Source organism: Vanessa atalanta, chromosome 7 (assembly GCF_905147765.1).
Source record: "Vanessa atalanta chromosome 7, ilVanAtal1.2, whole genome shotgun sequence".
Classification (NCBI taxonomy): Eukaryota; Metazoa; Arthropoda; class Insecta; order Lepidoptera; family Nymphalidae; genus Vanessa; species Vanessa atalanta.
Window position 1 is genome coordinate 12,196,719 of NC_061877.1, and position 25,254 is coordinate 12,221,972.

The following is a 25,254-nucleotide window of genomic DNA, read 5'->3' on the forward strand; positions in this document are numbered from 1 at the left end:
TTTCACTCTTCAGAGCTAGCGTTTAGCGTCTAGCGTTTAGCGGTAACAATATTAGTGGTTTCCTGAATTTTATTCGTTATAGTACGGAAATAACTCATCATATTATATTAATAATATACTTAAGAAGGACTAATATTATAAGGTATTAAGAGGTAACATTTATTTGTTTTTATGTAAGAAGAAAACTTGGAACTGAGTATCCAATTAAAAAAAAAACAGTCATTATTCTTGAGTACTTTGTGGTATAAATAAATGAATTAATTAATTACACTCGTTCGAATCAGGGAGGGTTACTAGTGTCATATAAAAAAAGTTATTTTAGATAGTAATCATAATTTCCCTTCAACATCGAACGAATGGTGGCTAATTTTCAGGCGTCGTATTTAAGCGTAAAATTATATTTCTTTTTATATTATAATAATGGTATATATGTTCCTTGTTTTTATAATATCTTATGTTTTTTTGTACTTATATGATTCTTCATTACAAGCTATTTATACGTTGAATTATATTATATAAAAATGATTAGCGAAAAACGTTCTTTGAAAATATTGCAAATTTCATATCAAACCATTAGCGTCTTTCGAGTTAAAAAACATCGATTCTTTTATATATAACCATAGATTAAAACGATGAAAGTAAGATCATTTATGGCTATTAAGCGAATAAAGTGAACAGTCAACTTAAATACTTTCCTTATTTAATTCTTTTGATGTTAAAGTAAAAGCCGACAAGCAAATAACACCACGTATATACCACTTATCCTCCACACGTTGTGGTGATCGGACAATTAATATAAATACGCTAATTACACGACGATCTGTTAATTACCGCCCTTGAACATTTTTGTTTATTATAAATAATAAAAAAGCCAAGTAAACAAACTTTAACGGCAAATTGACGCGATATCATTGGTCGAGAGCTTGGTTAATCTATGATATTTACTATTGATCGAAACTGTTGTCGAAATCTTGGAAGTAAAATTAAAGTTAAAATATGTATTTAAGTTTAATAGTGTTGTATTATAAATAAAGATATGTTAATCATAAACTCTTAGTAGTGCACAATATAGCTGAGCAATTAGCAAATCGCACAAAATACGTAAAATTACTGTTTTTTTATATTTTTGCCTACTTCCATTGGAATAGGCTATAGTTTAAAATAGTCCATAGTTTTATAGCATCAGTGAGATAAATTATATTATAGTTGATTAATTTATTATACGTACATGTAGGAAGGTAGGTATATGCGTTTATAAACGCCAGCCCTGTTTAACGTAGCGTGCTGATGATCATAATAGGCGATGCGATTACCGGGCACATAGATTGTTCACATACATATAAAATAGCTTATTTATATATGTAGTTGTATGTTAATTATTGCTCAATGTTTTTTTTGGTTAGAACACATATATATTTGCTATGTATGATACATAAACTATGCTACTATAAATGATGGCACGAAAAATTCATATATATATATATATACCTACTTGTATTAAAAAATATAAGATGAAATCGGCTGTTATTTTTTTTAATTTCAATGGTGATCCACACACACATAAGTATTTATCATAAACATAATAACCACCAAACAAATCGCCAAACAGCGATTTATTCCAAATGATGTTAGGGTTAGAAATTTAATTTCAATCAAATTTCTCAAAAAAAAAAATATATCCCGCTGAGTTTCTTTCGCCGGTTCTTCTCAGGTCCGAGGTGCTAAATTCCGAACCGGTGGTAGATTTTTGACAATCAAAAGCAAGTGTAAACACTTCTATATTGAATAAAGATTTTTGACTTTGACTTTGACAATAGAATTATATATACTTACATAATTTCATTGCAATTTCATTTTGTTAAATGACTATATTTATTACACTACTGGCTACTTTGTCAATGTTACTACTATTGTGTCAACGTTATTGGCCAAGCTCAGGGACCCACTTGTTGCTTGCTAACCAGCAGCATAACACCAGTAACCAGCAAACAGTACTACACAGTATTATTTTGTTCCGGTTTGAAGGGTCAGTAAGCCAGTGTATTTAAAAGTGACATAACATCTTAGTTCCCAAGGTTGGTGGCACATTGGTGATATAAGGAATGTTTAATATTTCTTATAGCGCCATTGCATGTGGGTGGTGATGACCAATTAGGTGGCCCATTTGGTCGTCCGCCTACCTATATCATAATAAAGAAATATAAAAAAATCAAGTAATATTTTTAATTTAAGTAACGCCATCTAGCTGACTCACATATTACTAATCGATAAATTGCAGCCATTTTACGACAGATGGAGCTAAAACTGGTTCTCATTGAATAATGTATAAACACATATAATATACCGAAAAATATTTTTGCAAAAGCAATGAATAATTATAATATAATTTTATAAAAAATGAGTAAGTACCAATTCTAGTAAAACTACTTTTATAAATATAGTACTATAAACTTTTAAAAGATGGCGTTGTGTTGAGTAAAATATAATCATTATACCAATAAACTTAAAAAGTAAAGTTACCGTTCTTTGTTTCTTAATTTGTATATAATAAAAATAATAATTGAAATAAATCAAGATTACCGTTAAGTTAAATCAACTAAAGCCGGTAATATTAATTGCGAGTTTGCAACGATTATTACAACTACATTATTATTTAGTATATTTATTAGACCTGGATTTACTTTTCTAAAATTACTGGTCTAAAATGCAAGATATTTTTGAAACGAAAGGAACGTTAATAAAATAAATTTTGCATTAGGTACATACTTTTTTATTGGTTATCTTTTAGTATAAATTCTTTCAATAATCATACATTTCGACTTTTTTATGAATTGTTGCGTATTTTCTGTAGATATATTTGAAATGTATGTCATCGCCATTACTTCAGTCGTCTTTATTAAAACATATTTATAACACAAATATCGGGACATCTTGTGTAAGTCGAGGCATCAGTCTACTCTATGTGGGACATCTCTAAATATCGGGACTATGAATGTTTATATATCCGAATGTATAGTATAGTGCCAAGGAATTAATTTTTCGTTCGTCTCTTCTCTGTCTTTTAAATTTATCTACTTTATAAAGACCTAAACATCACTCCTGCGTTTGACAAAAATAAATGTACAGTAGAACCTTGTTTATCCGAACTAAATGGGACCGAGACTAGTTCAGATAATCAAAAGTTGATATAATCGAAATCCTGCTATTTTGGGACAAAATCAAACAAAAATAACACCTTTTTACATAAAATAGTACAGTATATTAAAATTTAATATACATATTAAAAATATATACGTTTTTTACATTGTAGTAATATAAAACACCTAAAAAAAGTCAGATGCTAGTTTTATAGTATTTTTTTTGTGAAATCGTCATTCTTACGGCTGCAACGCGCGAACGTTCGGATAATTCAGGGTTCGGATTATCGAGGTTTTACTGTATTATTAACTTATGCAATATCAGAATTGGATCAATATACAACTTTATCAATATCGGGTTTTACCTTTTTAGTAACGGCGTTTATTTCTTTATTTCTTTATTTTTCTTTACAGTTTATTTCTTTGGTTTAAAGAAAGATTCCATCTTATCTATATATTTAAAGGCGTCGGTTATTACTTGGCAAAATGTTTCAACGCTATTACATTTAATTGCCACAGTACAATCGTAAGCAAAAATACCGTTTGATGTTTTGTTGATTAAATAATATCATTTACATAGCAGATAAATAGAATAGGCCCTAAAATACAACCTTGAGGTACAGTTTCTTCTTATACTATCTTTAGACAGTAAAAATATCTTAAAATGGACTAAATAAGAGTCTTTTAGCACCAGGCTCCCAACTGATAGTTATTAAACATTATCTTAGGTACCAGAAAACATGACTCTAGTTCGAAAGAGGCAAGAGGAAGGGATCTTTGATTTTGCTTAATTGGAATAACACACTAATAACAAAAGATGGGCGTCATCCACCATCATCAAAATCAAAACATACTTTATTAAAGTAGGCTATTACAAGCACTTTAGAATCCTCATTCAACAAACTATATTAAGCGAAGCTACCACCGGATCGGAATGCAGATTCTAAAGAGAAAAACCGGCAAGAAACTCAATAGTTACTCTTTTTAAAGGTTTAAAAATACAAAAATATGTTAGTTGTTTACATGTATACATGTGTACATGTATATAATACATCCTGTCTGGAAGTCAAACAGGTATTAGCTCCACGCTTTTTTATCGTCTATCATTTGGACCAAAAAAATGTCGTTAATGTCCACTGCGGAATAAAATGCTACTACTACTAAAATGCTAATGTACATACCTATGTAATATCGAGAATAAAAGTGAGGAACAAACAACAAACGCTTCAGTATACCTGTATCGTGTTTACATTTTAATAACTTGGCAGTTTCGTGATTTTTTTTAAACTGAAATGGTTTCCGCTATACAATTGTATAACGTGGGAAATATGTCTTTCTTATCTCAGGTTAAATTACGTGTTTTATGACTGTGCATATTTATATTCTAATCTAAAGTTTTAATATTGTCGTATTTTAAAGTTAAACCTTGAATAGCTTTTGAGAAAATTTAAAACGCTTTATCCCTGGGGAGGGAAAGGGTATTTAAATCGATATAATATCAGTATATTAAAATGGTAAGTTGGTTGGTATGGTGAGACGATTCTTAGATGCATCGACCCGTGTAATATTTTGAGATAGTAATAAATTTTAATTCATTAGTTTTAAAGTTAAACAGAACCGATACTCAGCACTAAAATAAATAAAGAATAGTCATGCGAAATATTCAATAAAATATTTTTAATTAGATGTGCTCCCTTTGGGGGCGAAAGGGGGCTGTTTCACCTGATAGCAAATAATCAGTAACGACCATTTTACTTTATAAGTAATAAATATGAGCCGATTCTTATTCCGTCAATGTATCTCGGCTCGTTGTACTGAAATGCAATCGAAAAAACATAAAACAGCGTACCGAGTATTCTAGTACAAAGTAATACAAACATTAGTTCTAGCGTAAAATAAACAATGCACAGTAATGCTGTTTAAATTATGAATGGGTTGTATCTATTGCGCCCATCGGGTGCCGGTACAAAGCTACACCATCATACATTTTTTAAGTTTCTAATATCATGGGCGTAATTATTTATTTAATCTATAAAGAATCAAAAGAAATCATAGACTTGAACAAGTGATATTACATATATCAATGTAATAATTATAAAATGAACCAATATAGCCTATTGCCGTTTGAGACACGAAGTGAGTTCTTTTAGAATACTAGCTGCTCGTGTCGACTTCGTCCATGTGAAATAAGTATTTTATTTACTTCCCGATCACAGCGCCACCTACCTTAAATATTCAAAGACTCACTCGAATAAATCGTAGAAATTGGTTCAACCGTTTAGTTTCATACACACGATCACACACGTAGGATCTGTACGTGTATGTACCTATTACATGTTCGTGTGCGTGTGTAATATGTATATAAAAAGAATGTATGTCTTATAAAAGGAATCATACATCTTAATGCTCAACATTGTTGTAATTGGTAATTGTGTCGTATAATATTTTGTTACTTGTAATATAAACAAATAAACCTATCGATATGACACGTGTAAAACCACGGTAGTTATAAAGGGGATATCTGTATTTTCATAAATATTAATTACTTAGAAAACTTCGTATTAAACAAGAAACTTGTTCGAATTAAGTGTATAAAATTTATCTTATTATGATTATTAAATTACCTAACTCCATTTTAAAATAAATATAACCCGAAAGCGATGATTTGGATATTAATATTTATTTAGTCATAATGAACATTTAGAAATATGTCTTTTTATAAATATTTTTTGTTTAATAATACATATCTTCACTAGCCGAAATACCTATGTCCCACAAACCACCTATTTTACCCACTCGAGGGGTATATCAAAAAAAAGTAAAGCCAAGTCATTCGTCGAGACTAAAACTATCTTCATAGCAAATAACATCTTAATCGGTTCAGAGGCTTAGCACGAAGAAGTAACAGACAGAGTTATTTTCGCATTTATAATATTAGTATCGATTTGTTCTGTGATCGTTTTTTTTTTATAGTAGTTTGCCATGACAAAACATTAACATACCCACGGCTAATTTAAAAAAAAAAAAATAAATCTGAGGAATCTGTTTCGTACCTAGCAACTTCATAGTTGTATTAAAGGGAAAGTTGGCAATCTATATTTTTCCAATTCCTCGTGTGATATTCTTTTGACTAACATCGAGAATTAATTTCATTTATAATAAAACATATATGTATTGGTTATTCGAGATTTCGCTGAGCAACCTTGCGATTTATCGCCCATATTATATAACAGTTAATCTTTGTCACCATCACATAAGAGATAAAGTAATAATAATTATAAAAAAATCTTATACCATATGTTAGACTTTACATTTTGTCTACAGATGTCATCACAGTGGGTCGTTACTTCCCTAATTATTCTTATTAGTTACCCAAAACATGTAGTCCATTCCGCAATTGAAACGGTGTAATAAAACACGTGTTGTATGTATGTACAATCTGACGAGATAGATTGTAATCTAGCGATGTTTGTAATCCTACGGTGACATACATATATATTGTGTTTTATGAATCGATGTAATTGCCATTAAGTATGTGCAAAACAATTGCTAGAATTAGTTAACGTTTGGTCAGTGATTTCGTTTTCATAAAAAAAATACATGTATCACCAGTTTCTGCCGTAGCTTTGCTCACGTGAGGAGGAGGTTATGCAGTGTTAGGTACTCTTTTCCGGGATAAAAGGTGTAATATGCTATTCAAGACTTAAATCCGTCGCTGTACCAAATTTCATTTAGATCCGTTCGGCCGTTCTGCTGCGATTGAGTAACTAACATCTATCCATGCAAACTTTCGCATTTATAATAAGTATTAGTAAGATGAATTGATTTTTTTTTTCTCAGCATGATATCCGTTATTTATCTCAAAAAATAATACTTAATTGTTTTTTATAGATTTCAATTTCATAATATAAAAAACGCTTACGATACAAATTTCAAATATATTTTTTTTTTATTACAACCATAATTGCAACTTTAACGTACATTTGCTTATAACCTTATACCACTACCAAACCAAACTAAAAAAATATATTTTTGGCTAAATGCAATTTTTTAAACACAGATAATTGTATTTTATTGTAATTTAATTCCCATACAAACTTTGACGTCTACATTCTATATTTCTACATTTTGTAAACTGCAATCCTTACTATAAAGTTTTATCTATATAATTTAAAATATGACACACTTAAATACAGTCTTCCAACTCCTACTCCAAGTCTAATCCCTTGGGGAATTCATAAATAAATAACTTACTAAGTGCTTCTTCTCGTTCAACTTACTGAAACTACGGAGTGTACTTAGTTTTAATTGGTGGTTGAGCTTTGTGCAAACCGAACTGAGTAGGTTTTACCAACTCATCACATATTCTACCGCCGAACTGCAGTACTTAGTAGAGTTTTATTTCGGTTTGAAAGGTGAGTGAGAAAGTATAAGTACAGGCACAAAGGATATAACATCTGGGATTCCAAGGTATGTGGTGCATTGGTTAAGTAAGAAATGGGAAACATTTCTAGCGCCAATATCTAGGGGCAATTGTGATCGCTTACCTATAGGTCTCTCATTTGCTAATTCGCCTTTTGATATTATAAAAAAAAAAATCTGTCACAAAAAAAATATAATAGGAGAAAAAGTTCCAAAGTATTTTCAGTGACGATGGCATAAGCTCACAACGGATCTAATTTCTAAAGATGATATTTCAAGTAAGCACCAAAATGGCATAAACAATCATTTAATTTATGATGACGCTGATTCAGATCTCAATACTGTATTTACTCTTTCCGTATTTTATTTTATTATTTACATACAAATAAAATAATATTATTATCAATTTACTTTAAAAAATACTATATCATTTTAGTTCGAATAAAAAACAAAATTATCAAAAATACCTCATCATTATTCATAATACATACATTTTATTTCAATTCTGCCACACGTGTATCCACCAACCGTCATCGGTGGAGCGTGTTGGAAGACTTCCTCCTCAAAGGGACAGGAGGCCGTAGCCTAGCATCGAGACATTTAGTGGTTTTACTTTTTTCACAAAAACAATCTTATTTTACGTATGGCATTTTTATTATTAATTTAATCGAATATACCTTATACATGGTGTTATAAACATTGCTTAAAACATGTAATGTTGCGCCCGTGTTGTCAGGTACTCTTGTCTACTTCATGCCTACCGCTATGAGTCAGCGGCTACGCCCACGAATAGTCCGTACATTCATGAATAAATTATCATTAACATTTAAATAAAATTATAATAAATGCAATGTGTATGTAGGGAAAAAATATTATTATTATTTTGGTTTAATTGTTATTATTTATCGTAATGCTTATATTTTCATTACATAGTATAAAACAAAGTCACTTACAGGTGTCTGTCCCTATGTATGCTTAGATCATTAAAATTACACAACGGATTTTGATACGGTTTTTTTTAATAGATAGATTGATTCAAGAGGAAGGTTTATGTGTATAATACATTAACAAAAAATTTGAGAAACACTGTTATTTTAGAGGTTTCTAAAGTGTGTCATAAATATACATGTAACTTTTTTTGGGCTTACTTTGCATCGCTGGTTAAACGAGACGGATTAATGTAATGTACTACAGTATGATATACATTAAAAAGGTCTTCAAAAAGAGTCTGGGATAGTATATGTCTATTTCTTAGGGATAACCCACAATAGCCGTTTTTTATCCTTTACTTTTAACGAGAAATAATGGTTTAATTTCGAACCGATTTTAAGCAATACAGCATTAATCCTTATCCAATTAAGTACCTCTATCTATATTAAATACGTTGTTAATTTAATATAGATCAATATGGCCCTTTACAGCATGTAATTTTAATGAATATTTTCGAAGATATTACAGATTTAACGCAGGGACTCAGCGGTTTGTATTTTCTAATCACTGAAAAACGGTTAACGTTGTACCGTTACAGAATGTCTTATTCTGTCATATATTTAGTATCAGCATTACAACCGCGCGAAGCCGGAGTGGGTCGCTAGTTCATAATATTATAACCAAATTGTAAGGTGAAGCAATACATAAATTTTATTGAAATTCTGCCACACGTGTAGCAGCTTTTTTATGTGTAGTAGCTTTTTTATTATTAATTTAATCGCTATACCCTATACATGGTGTTATATACATTGGATGGATACATTACAGAATAAAAAAAATAATAAACGTAAAAAATGATTTGAGATCATGACATCAAACAAATATAATTTGAGTTAATTATGAATAAGACTGTACTTAGCAAGAACTACGTATAATATTGTGTATGCTTTACTTGTGTGCTATATAACGCACTTGTGTGCATAACAATAATGAGTAAAGGGTTTATTTGCGATGAAATCAGGTAATTATGGAAAGCTAATTATGTGTATTACAGTAAATCTAATTTTACGCATAAATTTCATTTTTTAATTTTTATATGGACTGAATAGTCTTTACTGAGTCCTTTTCAAGATGTCGATAAAAAAAAACCAAATAAATCAATTCAAAGGTCATTCTAATGTTGTAAGTGCGATTGAAATAGTTTTGTTAGTTAGTTAAAATAAAAGTATTATTGGAAAAGTGCATCAACATTGTCAAGAACAGCTTAGCTCAATGACTAAAGCTACATACTGTAAAAAAAAAAACCTTAAAATATTTGGCTCCATGATAAAATACCTTTGCAAATCATTTTTAACAAAGGAAAGAATTAAAAAAAAACTACACTGTTATCATTCAAACAGTCAACATATATAATTAATTTTATTAAAATACGTAAAAACTATGAAACTTTGGTATTTGACAACTCATTAAATAATTCGAAGCGTTCCTAATCCATTACCCGTTACTCATGTTACACGAAATTCATGTTAAATTATTCCTTTTGGTGTGGTCATTAATGTTGAAATTTGCGTGTGCCGATTCGGTACTTGTTTGTTTGTTTTGTATACATCCACATGTGTGAGTAGGGTGACTGTGAAGTATCCCTTTTTTGCGAGACTGTTGTACTTAAAAAACTTTATTACTCCATTACATTACCCAAATTATAATAATAAGTGATTTATTATTTTAAGAATATTTCAAAGTGTAACATCTTTAGAATCGTTGCGTTTCGAATGACGGTAAAACAAAAATATGCCAAGACAAAGAACGAAAATAAAAGAAAACAGAATAATTTGATTATCAAGTTTTACTTCTTCTATCTTAAGTACATTTTACTTTAATGTATATATAAAAGTAAAAAATAAATTAAACATTTAAAAAGAAAACAGTATTTTGTTAAGCTCAAAAATAATGGTGACCCTATACGTGAGTGGTAGCCGAGGCTGCGTTTGCGCTCAGTCATCGGCCGGCCGAAGACGGCTGCGACTGGCCGTTCCATATCGAAGCACGCAATCACAACACACGAGTTCGAATTTCGTTTCTTTTTTTTAAATTATAATTTGTGCCAGTAACAAAACGGTAAGTTTTGTTTTTAAATTTTACACCCGTATATTAGTTGTATTTGAACTCAAAGCATTTTAATTGGACGTATATTTATATTTAGTGAAACTTTCTCTTTGAATGCGTATATTTCACTTTACGTACTAAAGTAAAATATTTAGACCGATTAAGTAAAACAATAGCAATAGTGATGTTCTATGTTTCTATGAGTCAGTACGGTACAGGTATTTTAGTCATAACTGCAAAATTTACATTATAATAGATAACTCTATTTATAATTTAGGACTTATACCATTTTAGTGCTTGATCTTTCATTTAGAATATATATAACCATATCTCCATTTCGCTTCCAAATTTACAAGTAAATAATATTTTTGTGTTTTGTGTACAAAGTAACATAATTTTTTTTTTTTATTTAAATAATTATATAGTTTTGTACAAGTTTTATGGAAATAAGGATATACTCCAATTGTATAAAGATTTTATGTATTGTTCATAGAATTAAGCTATTCAATGTATTTATGTTAAGTAAATTATTCTACAAATACCCACATCACAAATATACTGACGACAAGTAATTTAAATTTATAAGTATTTTCGGCAGCACAAATTAAGCTGATTTTGGAAATATAGTTTACTAGTGGTCGCCTGAGGCTTCGCTCGCTTTAGATGTCGGCCATCAAGAGTTCAGCATAAAAAGTAACCGATTGGTTGAATCTTTCTTTATACCAAATTTCATCAAATTCGATTCACGGGTTTGCGCTCGAAAGAAAAACAGGCAGAAAAACAGAGATGCATCACTAGTATTTATATTCGTATACAGGCAATTATGTCTTGTGTGTGTTAAATATTTCTTATTTTAAAAATCTTTAAAAAAAAGTGTGCAACTTTCCGATCAAGTTTTACTCGTTCTCATCTGGATCGGTGCAATCCACTTATCACATATTGTGCCTTTAACAAGTAGTAGCTTTGTACTGTTGTGTTTATGGGTTGAGTAACACAGTAATACAACAGGTACAGGGACATCTTAGGTCCCAAATTAGAAGCCGCATTTATGATGTCAGGGGTGATTAATATTGCTTAGTGTTAACGTCTATGGGCGGTCATCAGTTACAATCAGATGGTCCATTTGCTTGTCTGTCTATTGTAAATAAAAAAAATCTTCAATTTTCAAATCAATCTCTGAAAATCTGTCTCTTATCCGCTATGATGAAGTCTATCTCATTTCGCGTCACAGCGTCGGGACTCTGCCAGGCCCACCTCCTATGGGACTTCTTCTTAAAGAATGAGTTCATCAAGAAGAGTCCCTGCATCTTGAGGAAGTTGACCAGCATTTGTCCCCTGTGATTCCATGTAGTCCGATGCGCAGCTCTGATCATTTTGCCGGAAATATAGTAAGTGACCGGACTCTAGGGTTATCGTGTTCTTACCCTATCTTCGGACTTCTGATAACCCTAAAACGTGCCAGTTAATATGGTCTAGCTCCACTTCCAGCTAGGCGAGGTGGTGTTCGAGTCTCAGAGTGCGTCCATTGTAACATGCCAAATAAAGTCGTTTGTGATGGTAGCCTACCGTCACCCGGGGATTCTTCGCACCCTCCGCCCCCCCCGTTATTGTTACGATGTCAAGATAGTTTCGAAAAAACTAGAATTTTATAGAACAGGCTTATAATAGGCATATAAATAGGCCTAGCAGATCTAGTAAGAATGTCTAGGTCAAAGCACTTGATGTAGTTTTAAAGTCAAGGCTCCAGGATAATACCTAAGAAAAATATGATTTTAGAAATGACATCAACTAACCATAAGTATAGCTGTAATAAAAAACTATTTATTTATTTAAAAGCACAAAACGTATGTACATATAAATTATATAAAAATTAACTAACATAACATTAATAAAATGCTTAATATGCATGTCAATTACAACTGTACACAGCCCATCAAAAGTTAAAAGTAACAAAAACTATAAACAAATTAAATTAAAAAAAAATGTGTGAATTAAATCATAATTGTTATAATAAAAACAGTTTTGGTTAAATTATATTATCTGATGTCGTCGAGAGTTTGAATTTTGTCCATAGAGTTGGTTTTAATGTACATAATTATCAAAAGGTTGCGAAACTCATAAGTCTGGTAATTTCAGCTTGTCAATCAAGAACCATTCGATAGGTGCTATAGTTGTCCTGTGTATTTGAGCGTCTGGTTGGGTGCGATCCATTCTATAACTATTCTTCCGCCTATTATCAATACTTTATATTGTTGTATTGAAAAACTTGTGAGCTGGTGGAATTTTAGTCACAAAGATTGTATTGAATACGGAAAGAATGTCATATATATTTGCAAAGCACTTCTACAGGCGAAGGATTTCCTTATTTGTGTCTTTCTTAAATCAAAACCAAACCAGAGATTTTACTAGACTCTCGCTATTCATGTATACTGTTTTATCTGGTTTTTCATTAATCTACAATATAAGTTTTCTATGTAGTTCTTTATCAAAGTTATTTCACTTCGAACACACATGGCTATTCCATTGTATACTTTATTCTGTCTTGTAACGTTGTAAGCGACTAGAGCTTATCCTTATTATGTCCCTTGGATTCCATTTGCTTCACTAATCATAGATGAAATAAACTATATGCTTTTAATTATAGTGTAATCAGGCTTTAAAATGCGTCGGCTAATAAAAAATAGTTTATGTCCATTCTAAATTCTCGAGACTATTTTCAATAAAAAAGGTTATTTTAAATTCGACTAGTAGTTCCAAAGATAAAGAGCTGCTTGTTCCTGAGATCAAACTTCAGTTTTATGACATTAATATTAAATATTATTTCTGAGGTGGTCATATTTTAATGGAAAAAACTAATTAATTTATTAAACCCAAGAAGTTGGGAACATTAATAATAATAAAGCAATTAAATTAAAGAGGACACGAACGCTTAGTCAGTGGATTTAATAAATAAAATAATTATAAAACAAAACATTGAAACGTATCAAATTGCCAGACGAAAAAGAAATGACAGACGACTTTTTTTTTAACTTTAAAACGATTGCGAATTAACACAACATCGATTCATCATAGTCGTTGATGATTCAAAACCTGTCCTAATTGAATCGCCTTAATATTGTATTATCGACTTAACTAGTGTAGGAACTTGTTCCGCTGATGAAAGTCGCACCTTGTGTCTAAGGATCGGGTACATTGATTCTTAAGAGCTAATTAAAAATTGATATAATATTTTTATGAAATCATCTTTTTAATGTACGCACAAAACACGTCATTGTCGAGAATAGAATATTTAATATGATATACATTATTATACTAGCGATCGGCCCCGTCTTTGCATGTGCAATTTATTAATAAACCCATACCTCTCGGGAATAATGTAGCCTTCTACCAGTGAAAAAACAAATAGATTGGATTATTAGTTCCGGATATTAAACCCAACATACAAACAAACAAATTTTACATTAGCAATATTAATATAAATTTGAAGAGCTTACACTTGTGTTTGAACAAGCATGTTACATATTATAGTTATAATGATTTCGAAACTCTAGCGTGAAATATCAGAAGGCGACATTTTAGGTTAGATACAATAACTAGATGAACCTGTGGCTTTACCCGCGCGGAATTTTACCCCCCTTAAGGGTGGGGTTTTGTAAAATCCGTTTTTAGTAATGTCTACACCCTATATGGAACCTACCTGCCAAATCATAAGTTTGTAGGTGTTATAGTTTCTGAGATTTCGTGCTCAATCATAAGCAGCCTGTAAATTTCCCACTGCTGGGCTAAGGGCTCCTCTCCCTATGAGGAGCATATTCCACTACACTGCTCCAATGCGGGTTGGTGAAATACATATGTGGCAGAATTTTTTTGAAATTAGACACATGCAGGTTTCCTCACGATGTTTTCCTTCACCGCCGAGCACGAGATGAATTATAAACACAAATTAAGCACATGAAAATTCAGTGGTGCTAGCCTAGGTTTGAACCTGAAATCATCGGTTAAGATGCACGTGTTCTAACCACTGAGTCATCTCGGCTAGGGATCAATCAATGAGCAGTATTTCGCTTATATATATACATAGATAGAATAAAAATTCATAAAAATAAATTTGTTTTAAAAATTTTCGCTGCTTCAATATTATTATATAGAATCTGCGAAAATAAATATACTCATAAATAACTCGCACATATGTAATATTGTTGTCATAAATAAAATTTTATATATTATATCTAGCTGCTCGTCCCGACTTAGAAAGGTTAAATAAGAATTTTATACCTTCTGTACGCGTGTTATAAAGAAAAACCAACAAATAAGCTAAGCATGGTTCTCAGTGTAACACAATCTTTATATTACTCGTTTGCATGTGAGCTTAACATAGCAGTAAAAAACGAAAGTCGTTGAAGACGATATGATCTCAGGACAACGACTCCATATACCTCGACTATCCTCGACCGGTTCCGCAATAGCCAATTTTAAAGGTCCTTTACCTTGTTATACAAACCTTTTGACACTCAACTCGGACTCCAATATTACAACGAATATAATATGTGTATATGTATGTGGGATTATAGTGAGTGAAACGTTTTAAAAAGAGTAACATTTCTTTAATAACTTCGGAATAAAAATAAACGCGTCTTACGTCTTACGTCTCGTATATAAATATATGATCTGTAATTGTGACAAATCCACCAGCATGATAATATGCGATAACTCTTATCACAGGGACTAATTGTCAAAATTGACGACATTGTTGCTTTACGGGGAAATGATACGTAGTATTCAAATGTTTTTCTTACAACAGATTCAGAAGAACTTGGTTTGGTAGAGATTGAAATATTCAAAGTTTTTGCGATATACCCGCATATTTTCATTCTTTTATTTTTGTTTCAATCTGAAATTACTGAACGTAACGGTCTGAGATTATTATCAATCGACGCGGAATAGCTTGTAGATGTTTTGAGGCTATACGTTATTTAAATTTCGTTGATCCTTTACCCTTTTCTTTCCTAATGCCTGCTAAGCGGCTAAAAGCTAGTATTAGAACTATATTATCAAAGTCCAAAATTATAATTTAATTCATATAAGAAGGCTCTTGAATGCACTTTCGAATTGACATTTCAGAAGATTGTATTAAATGTAATCCAGTTCAGAAATCAGTTTTATTTATATTTTTTGTTTTCTTCATATAATCCTCTGTATTTATTTTTTTATCACTTTTAATATTTTATCGAGTAACCAAAATTTACTTTATTCAAGTAGGCTTTTACAAGCATGTTAGAAATCGTCATTTAACAAACTGTTTTAAGTAAAGCTACCGCCGGTTCGGAATGTAGAATCTACCGTGAAGAACCGGCAATAAACTGAGTAGTTACATCTCAACATCTCATAAATATCTTTCGTCTTGAAAATAGTGCTCGTATTTTTTTCATTAGTACATGACGAATTGATATAATGTTGATTCCTCTATAGGCACCTGATAGCAACGTGTGTAAGAAATTGATTGGATTTGCTAGAAGTTTTTTTGGTTTTACGGTTTTTGTCGATTTTACTAATTAATGTTAGACAATATTGATGTTTATGTAAATGATAATAAGATATATGTCAGAATGTAAATATGTTGTATGCATTATTTATTTGAATAGATAACGTAGACCTTGTAATGTCGTTTCGGTTCGACGCACACCGCCGACATGGCTTTTATGGTTAAATACGTGTTTATAATAATGTTGCAAACTTTTAAATGTCTACATCATTATTCAGCAATGAACTCTAAAATATTAATTTTATTCCTTTGAATTCGCCTTCAGAAACTTTGTCCGTTTTGTCCTTTAATTTCCCCCGAACCCTTCTGTCCTGTGATTTTGTTCTCCATCTCATCATTTTGGTCTGGATTTCATAGATAAGACAATTATTTTACTTCATACTTTATTGTTCACCACAAAGATAAATAAAACAAAAACACAACATAGATACAGCCTAAATAGAAGTAGTATACAATTTTGGCAACCTTATCGCTAAATAGCTATCTTTTCCAGGCAACCAGGATACTTAGTATTATATTCACACACTCATAAATTAGTAAGTAAGTAAGTAAATCTTTATTTGGGACATACATATTTGACGAACATTGAAAACAAGAAACAAAATATAATAAAACTAATATATAAGTAGGTTAAAAAAAAATAACATAAAAAATAAAAAAAAAACTAAAACAAAACCAAAGTATAAAAAAAAAAATGCAAAACATACTTAGAACCAAAGACTTAATTAAAAAAAAAATAATTATATTATTTATCGACAAAAAATGATTAAATATTTAGATTCGGATTGTGTTGTTAGGAACGTTTAACGCAGATTAAACCGCTTGGAGCGTATCATATTTCAAAATCTTAAATTAAATCACACATTAAGTCACTAAATTAAAAAGCATTAAGATTCATTTGCAAACTTTTTCTTATTATGAGTTTATGTCAGTTATTGACAATAACAAAACAATATCTTGAGTAATATGTTTATTTTTTATGACTTTAAATAAGTGTTTGAAAAGTTTATTTATATAATTAAAAGGCGTGTAACGAACGAGTAAGTAGATATTTTTTATTGGTTTTGTTTTGAATGATTGCTGTAAACGTTCAACCCGTATATGTCTCGTCCTTAAACGTTATTTAGAGATCTCTTATTAGGATGAATTCAAGCTCCGCCATGATCGCAATGTCAGATAAAATCCGTCTTATTAGTAATTTATTCTACTAATATTATTAAATTAAAATCAAAACCGGTTGGAATAGAGAGTGCTTGTGCAGTATATACAATTCTAATAATTAATTCCTCTCATAATTTTATATATATATATAAGACTACAATATTGTAGTATTATTGTACAAGTAAAACTACAATATTTAAAATAGTTGTTTTCGAGCACACAAGTCATAACAAAATAAATATATATATATATATATATATATATATATATATATATATATATATATATATATATATATATATATATATATATATATATATATATATATATATATATTACTGAAGATTACACGGTTTATATAGAGAGGTAAATTTGATTGAACCTTTACAAATGTTATGTTATGACAAAGTTTTTTTATGAATATATTATAATATCGAATATAATATTGAGTATTTGATTGTTAGTAGATACTCAAGTGTTAATAAAGCTGTATGAAATTAAGTTGCATTATTAAATTCACACGCTATCAGATGAAGTTAAATGAAAGGTTGTTAAAATATCGGCAACATAAGTTCGATGTATTTGTAACACAACCTCTTTGCCTCATAATTTTCTACAATAATAAACAAAATGTTAACAAAAAAAAAAACTTGAAGTATATCCTTTCCAATAAAAAAACAATCAAAAATCAGGCCGCCAACGCACCTGCAACGCCCCTGGTGTTGCGGATGTCCATGTGCGGTGGTAATCACTTTCCATCAGGTGAGCCTCCTGCTCGTTTGCCCCCTAAAACATAAAAAAAAAATCATAAAAAATTGTTTTCGTGATATTGAGTTTACGTCCATTCATTTGTTATATCGCGATCATACTTAATGCAAATTTAAGACATATGGTATTCTTATAGATGCCATCATCAGAACTGCGACGAAATTGAAATGAGACTACACGGGCGACACTAGCTTTCAAATAAAAAAAAAGAATCATCAAAATCGTATTACCCAGTCGAAAGTTCTATGGTAACAAACATCAAAAAATTACACTCGAATTGTGAATCTCCTTCTTTTTTGAAGTCGTTTAAAAATAAGTTCGACAGAGGGCGTGATGTAAAAGATTTAATATGATTTATAAATACGTTCTCGTTATCTAGGCATATTTTAAAATTATATCTAAAGTTAAAACCAGTATCCAATATCGTGTAAAGTTAAGTCGTGTCGCGGTGTCTTGGTAGAATGTCACGTTTGATTTAGTGATCGGTTAATGTATAACGGTATAGGTTTGTATCTATCAAAATTGTATCTAATAAGTATTTTGGTTTTTTGCAGCTTTATTTAGTATTTACTTGGTGGTGGGCTTTGTGCAAGCCCGTCTGGGTAGGTACCACCCACTCATCAGATATTCTACCGCCAAATAACAGTACTCTGTATTGTTGTGTTCCGGTTAGAAGGATGAGTGAGCCAGTGTAATCACAGGCACAAGGGACATAACATCTTAGTTCCCAAGGTTGGTGGCGCATAGGTGATGTAATGAATGGTTAATATTTCTTACAGCGCCTTTGTCTATGGGCAGTGGTGACCACCTATCATCAGGTGGACCATATGCTCGTCCACCAACCAAACCCTTGAGACTCTACGAGCCTTTGGCTGCTCGTTCCTTGCCTTGTATTGCCTACAATTTTTTTCCATAAAATGTATATTAAATATATATTTTTTTAATTTCAGACAATGTTGAAGATCGGCGGCGGCGCGGTGCTGATCGCCGCCATTGTGGCCGTATTCGTGGTCGCCACACAAGGCCGAGATCCGGACTTGGAGGCCTCGGAACAGGAAGGCAGAGAGTATATCATGCATTTGGACAAGATGGCCGGTATGAGGAAGAATAAAGCCAGTCTGGCCGAGTGGGCGTACACATCCAATATCACAGAGGAAAATGAAGTGAAAAGGGTATGTTTACAGTAATTTTAGGTATGAAGTAAAAAGTACTAAGTAGTATTTTCCTAACGAGGTAAAAAGAGGTTTAGTTTCAAACATACTGTTCCTTTGTTTGTTAGTGGTTAACATGGTTCACAATTTCATGCAGCGATTACAGATTTTCTAAACATTAAATGACAATGAGGTGAATTATAAACATAGATTAAACATCGGTTAAGATTTAAATACTCTATCCTGTGGGTTCTTAGTTAAATAGTGTAGTTCATCATTAGGCAACCACAATCCACTGCTGGATGTCGGCCTCTCCCAAAGTGTACCAAAGCTCCCGGTTTTCCGCCTTCCGCATATATTGGGGTCACGTCCAACAATGCGTTTGGCGATCCGTGGTCTCCACTCTAGGAGTCCTTTGCTCGGACGTCCATCGGTCTTCCATATACGATAATACGGAAAACTGTAGTTATTCGATTAGTTGTATAAAAACTTGTTTTTTAGGCAGAGGGTAGATATATAGACCATAAAACAGATTATACTTAAACTACTTCAATTACGTTTCATTTATTATAATTGGATTAAACACAATACGCGTAATCAGCGTAATTTGAGAGTATAAGCAATCTGGTTTTTGTTGGATTTAATTATTAATAGCGATGATAATACTAATAATACTTTTTTTGATACGATTGAATTTACTTTTAAAGCTTGCAAACATGTTATATTGCTTTAATGTGAAATTGTATAAAGATATTTTAGATTTTTTTTCACTGTCAATAAATTTTCAGTAGTAATTGCTTTAGGAAACCTTTGCTCCAAAGCCGTATCTCTATCTGGTTGTATCGGATTTTCGTCTGATTTTATCACAATCAAAATTGTGAGGTATTAGAAAGTGCTCACACAGTCAGACCTAAATTTGAGTGACCTAAATTAGAATTTACTTCTTTTATACGACTTTCAATGAGGGTTTAAATTATATATTTATTTTAAAAAAATGTACCTATATACTCGTAATTTATAAAAAATGAATATATATAAAATACACATCTATACAATTTCTGCTCGTTTCGCTTGTTATGGTTTAATAATCTAAGTTTGTTGAATCTTTCAAATCGCATTAAGAATAGTTGGTTTATGATGTATGATAATTAAATAATATAAACAAAATACAAAGAGTAAAATTGAATGCACAGATTTAAATATTTGGTTCATAACAAAAAGATTAAATGACTTAATTAATTGTTTCAGATACAAGTTCAACTAGAACTGTCGAAGCAAGAGAAGCAAGCATGGGAAGAGACGAAGATGTACAGATGGCAAGACTTCCAAGACTTCTCACTTCGGAGGATGTTCAAGAAGTACAGTCAATTGGGCGTATCAGCGTTGCCCGATGAGAAATACAAGCTGTTAATGCAGTGTGTCTCAGGAATGGAGTCGAATTATGCAACTTCTAAGATCTGCGATTATAAGAATGCCACCAAATGCGACTTAGCTCTAGAACCAGGTAAATTAAATAACGTTATATTGTTTAATAATTACATCACCATAATTAAATGAATCTTTCAAATAATCGGTCGACTGTCTATGTTCAATATAACATTTTTTATTTTATGTTTTTAGAAATAACAGAGATCTTTGCAAAGAGTCAAGACCCTGAAGAGCTGAAGCACGCTTGGTTAGAGTGGCATAACGCAGCTGGGTCGAGGGCTAGAAACAATTTCACACAGTATGTGGAATTAGAAAATGAAGCAGCAAAACTAAACGGTGAATTTATTATACTTATAATGTAATCGACTTGTTGGCTATTTATAATAGATAGTATAATAAATTGTGTTATAAACAAATCACAATGTACGTTAATCTAGATGTATACACTAAACGATTAATTAAATTAACTATATTAGTTTCTTCAATCTGGATGAAATTTGGGACATCTCTATCAAAATCGATTGAAAACATTTTTTACATCAATGATTGAACATAAATGTATCGTCTCGTATGTCGGTGTGTCGTTCATGATTTATTTTTATGATATAAGTAGGTGAAAGGACAAATGTGTCACCTAACGGTAAGTGAGCAATGCCCATAGACTTCGGCGCTGTAAGAAATGTTAACCAGTCTTACTTCGCCTTACTGCAACCCACGTTGGAAACTAAAATATTATATCTCTTGTTAAATTGGTTCACTCACCCATTTAACCGGAATACAAAAATGCTATTTGGCGGTAGTGTAAATTGCTGTTTGGCGGTAGAATATCTTGTAAGTGGATGGTATCAATCCAGATAGGGCTTGCCCAAGCCTTACTGCCAAGTAAATGTTGCTTTTGCGTAGCATACTATGGCAGCTAAGGCACTTAAGTTGTTTTTATCCACTGTATAAGTACGCCCACCCAAGCGGCTATATTGGACCAGGCGGTAAAACTAGTTTAATAAGTATACGCACATGGTGAATGCATTAATTACGTGCTTGATTGGGTAATCAGAACCTGATCTTGAGTCGGTCTGTTCTGTTGTTTTAGCAACTTAAATATCCTCTCTGCAAAGATGATACGTGGGGTGTATTAATAATTCCACCAGAAAGTCTCAACAAAAACCAAAAGATACCATTTCGAAATTATATCAAGTACCACCTATTTGTAAATTCTTAATGCACGTGATACGGAGTAGTGTCAGAAAAGAGATATTACGTCATTTTTTATAATGGAATATTTACGACGAGACTTTCCAAGAAGTTCAAGTACAGATTCATATAATTTGCTATTAACTGCTAAGTGAATCGTATGAGCTCATTTAACCGTGACTTATATGGGCAAAAATTACGCAAAAGATTTACTGAAATTATTTTTATTTTTAAAATATCATTTTTAGAAAAAAAGCAAATAAGCGAAAACAGAAAAACCAGTATTCATAAAGATTTTATTTAAGATACATTAATGTTTTTATTCAGGATTCAAAGATGTCGCCGAATGGTGGCAATCAGAATATGAAGTTCCTGATTTCGAACAACAATTAGCAAAATTATGGGAGGACGTCAAACCATTGTATCAGCAACTACACGCTTATGTGAGAAAACGCCTTCGTGATAAGTATGGAGAAAATATAGTTTCAGCTAAAGGACCAATACCTGCACATTTGTTAGGTATGTCAAAATAAGTTACTTGTTAAATTCTAAGGTTTGATTTACTAATTTTTTTCTGCTTATTATTTAGTAATTTTAACATTTACGCCATTAGAGAGAAGCGAGTTTAGAAGAGAAGAATAATTGAAATGAAAAATAAAATAACAAAAACAAAATTTGGGACATATTTATTGGAAAAGAGTTATTGAAAGTTTTGTTCTCTTATATATTTGTTTCGTTTTCAATTGATACTTGAAGATTAATTAATTTTTCAGGTAACATGTGGGCACAAACTTGGAACAACATCGAGTCCTTCACTCGTCCATATCCCGATAAGAAAGAAATCGACATAACGAAGGCGATGAAAGATCAAAATTACACACCTCTGAAAATGTTCCAGATGTCGGATGAATTCTTTAGATCTCTTAATTTGACAGCAATGCCTGAGAAGTTCTGGAACAATTCTATTATTGAAAAGCCAACCGACAGGGAGATAGTCTGTCATGCTTCAGCTTGGGACTTCTATGATGGAGAAGATTTTAGGTAATAACGCTTATCTACTTCTTATAAAGGTTGGATAATAGTAAAACTTTAGTCCGAAGTTATTTTACATTTGCTTATAACGCTAGAACACGCCTTAAATGCGAATTTATTATTGCTCGAAAAAATGATGGATCTGCTTGGCTTCAGCCTCTTCAGAAGTTCTTAATTGATTTCCTTAAGTAGGAAAAAGGTGTCGGTATAAATGTTTTCCAAATTTTTTTCTTAACATGTCTGGCTTAATTTGAAGGATCAAACAGTGCTCAACAGTTGATTATGAATATTTCCAAACGACACATCACGAAATGGGCCACATACAGTACTTCCTACAGTATAAACATCAACCTGTGGTATTCAGAGATGGAGCTAACCCAGGTAATTTAGGTCGTAATTTTTGTTTCTAAATCCAGGATCAAAATGTGCACATCAGTGAATATGGAGCATTTGAGAGTAGTCCATCATGAAATGGGTCATATCCAGTATTACTTGCAGTACAGAGATAAGCCAGTAATTTTCAGAGCTGGTGCAAATCCAGGTGACTTTTGGAGTCGTTACTAACTTAACCTACTAAAACCGCAACATGTATCATTTAAAATTAAATTTAACAATATATGTTATGATGTTTAGAAAAAAATTTATGTCGTCTTTGAAGTTTCTAGTCTTAATACAATGTGGTCAATGTTTGCATAAAACTAAACTATGCCATTTTCATTATGTTCCACAGTCAGCCACAATCACCTGAACTAACATGATAATTTCGTGAGAAAACGCTCGTACGTTATATACGTAGTACCGTGCGTATTCATGACACTAATATTTGTGTTAATGTTATACATAACCGAGTATCATTTTTTGTTAACCATGCTTAAAATATTCTACCATCATCAGTATTTTGAATATATGTGCATTCGAAGCATTTAGTCAGAACTCATTTCAAATTCCTCATTTTTCTTTCAGGTTTCCATGAGGCTGTAGGTGATACGATAGCTTTGTCAGTATCTTCGCCAAAACATTTGAGACGCGTTGGTCTGGTTAGTGGAGATGCTGAAGACGAACAGACTGAAATAAATCAACTATATAAAATGGTTAGTATATCTTATCCCTTAACTAATTAGCTAGCTATCATTAATAAAGATATGCACTTTTTCTGTATATACCTTAACATGAATTTTAAAGAAGTACAATGGTTACCGAACGCGTCATTTAATCACCAAACGTCAAAATAATAATAAAGAAGGAATATTTTTTAAGTCGTAAGAAAAAGCAAAGTATAATAGCTTATCTGACACATGCCCAAGCACCAAATACATTTTAAACAGGAAATTTATTACATGAACACCCAGCTGAGAAGACCAGATTTCAACCGTCGATATATGGTTCAGAAGGCACTTCGACATGTCCTTCAGTATCTTTCATTTTATAAGTATTTCACCTGATCTATTTATGACTGCTATGAACGTGATTATTTTTATTATCCGGTATGATTTTGCCTTTGCAGGTTAACTGTAACATAATGTACTTACCGAGTACTGTGAGTTACAAAATTGGTGGAAATCGTCTTCTGTTGAGAAGAAAAATTATATTTGTATTATTCTAATGGCTTAAATTGAGTTATGTCATCGACGCCAAGTCGAAAAGATCCTAATAATAAACACACTCATCCTTACACACAGGGCATTGACAAGATCGTGTTTCTGCCGTTCGCGTACATCTTAGATCTGTTCCGTTACGGCGTGTTCCGCGGCACGACGAGCGCGGACGACTACAACTGCCACTACTGGCGCCTTCGCGACGCGCTGCAAGGCGTGGAGCCGCCCGTGCCACGCTCCGAGGACGACTTCGATGCCGCCGCTAAATACCACGTGTCCGCCGACGTCGAGTACGCCAGGTGAGACCAGGGGGCTGAGAAAGGCACACTCCTTTCTTATTTATAATAAGATAGTTAACAAGCAAATCGGCCACCAGCCGGTATGTTGGCAAAACCCTTAAAGCGCTATCAATCAAAGGATAAATTTAAATTTATTAATATTCATAGTCATTATATGTATATTGCAGATACTACGTGTCGTTCATTATTCAGTTCCAATTCCATCGCGCTCTATGTCAGCTCGCCGGAGAGTATGTGCCAGAGGATCTCACCAAGAAACTGGTTGACTGTGACATCTACCAGAGCGTCAATGCTGGAAATGCTCTCTCGTAAGAATTTTGAAAACTTTAGTTTTAAAAATACGTTATCAATGTTCATCTAAGTTTATTAAGACGTAATTAGAAAATCACATTTTATTCACAATTATGCTGTCAACATATTTCATTTTGAGCCCAACGTCCGAGTCCGACTTTTTCGATAAATAAATAGGTATCCTCAAAATTATAATATCTT

The 25,254-nt window shown here is 31.9% G+C and overlaps 1 protein-coding gene across 3 annotated transcripts in view; it reads left to right on the top strand.

Moving 5' to 3' along the window:
• The window catches only part of LOC125065200 (angiotensin-converting enzyme-like), a 39,708-nt gene that overhangs the window by 13,683 nt on the left and 771 nt on the right, over window positions 1-25,254 (top strand). Inside the window, exons 1-10 of one of the 3 annotated variants that reach the window (XM_047672701.1) lie at window positions 10,466-10,607; window positions 19,017-19,238; window positions 20,466-20,721; window positions 20,838-20,981; window positions 22,164-22,355; window positions 22,610-22,877; window positions 23,125-23,249; window positions 23,832-23,959; window positions 24,548-24,762; window positions 24,930-25,070. In XM_047672701.1, the coding sequence (XP_047528657.1) occupies window positions 19,020-19,238; window positions 20,466-20,721; window positions 20,838-20,981; window positions 22,164-22,355; window positions 22,610-22,877; window positions 23,125-23,249; window positions 23,832-23,959; window positions 24,548-24,762; window positions 24,930-25,070 (1,688 nt within the window). In that variant the 5' untranslated portion in view covers window positions 10,466-10,607; window positions 19,017-19,019. Of the gene's footprint in view, window positions 1-10,465; window positions 10,608-19,016; window positions 19,239-20,465; window positions 20,722-20,837; window positions 20,982-22,163; window positions 22,356-22,609; window positions 22,878-23,124; window positions 23,250-23,284; window positions 23,410-23,831; window positions 23,960-24,547; window positions 24,763-24,929; window positions 25,071-25,254 lie in introns of those variants that run through there. The other 2 variants (XM_047672699.1, XM_047672700.1) reach the window with 2 other exon arrangements.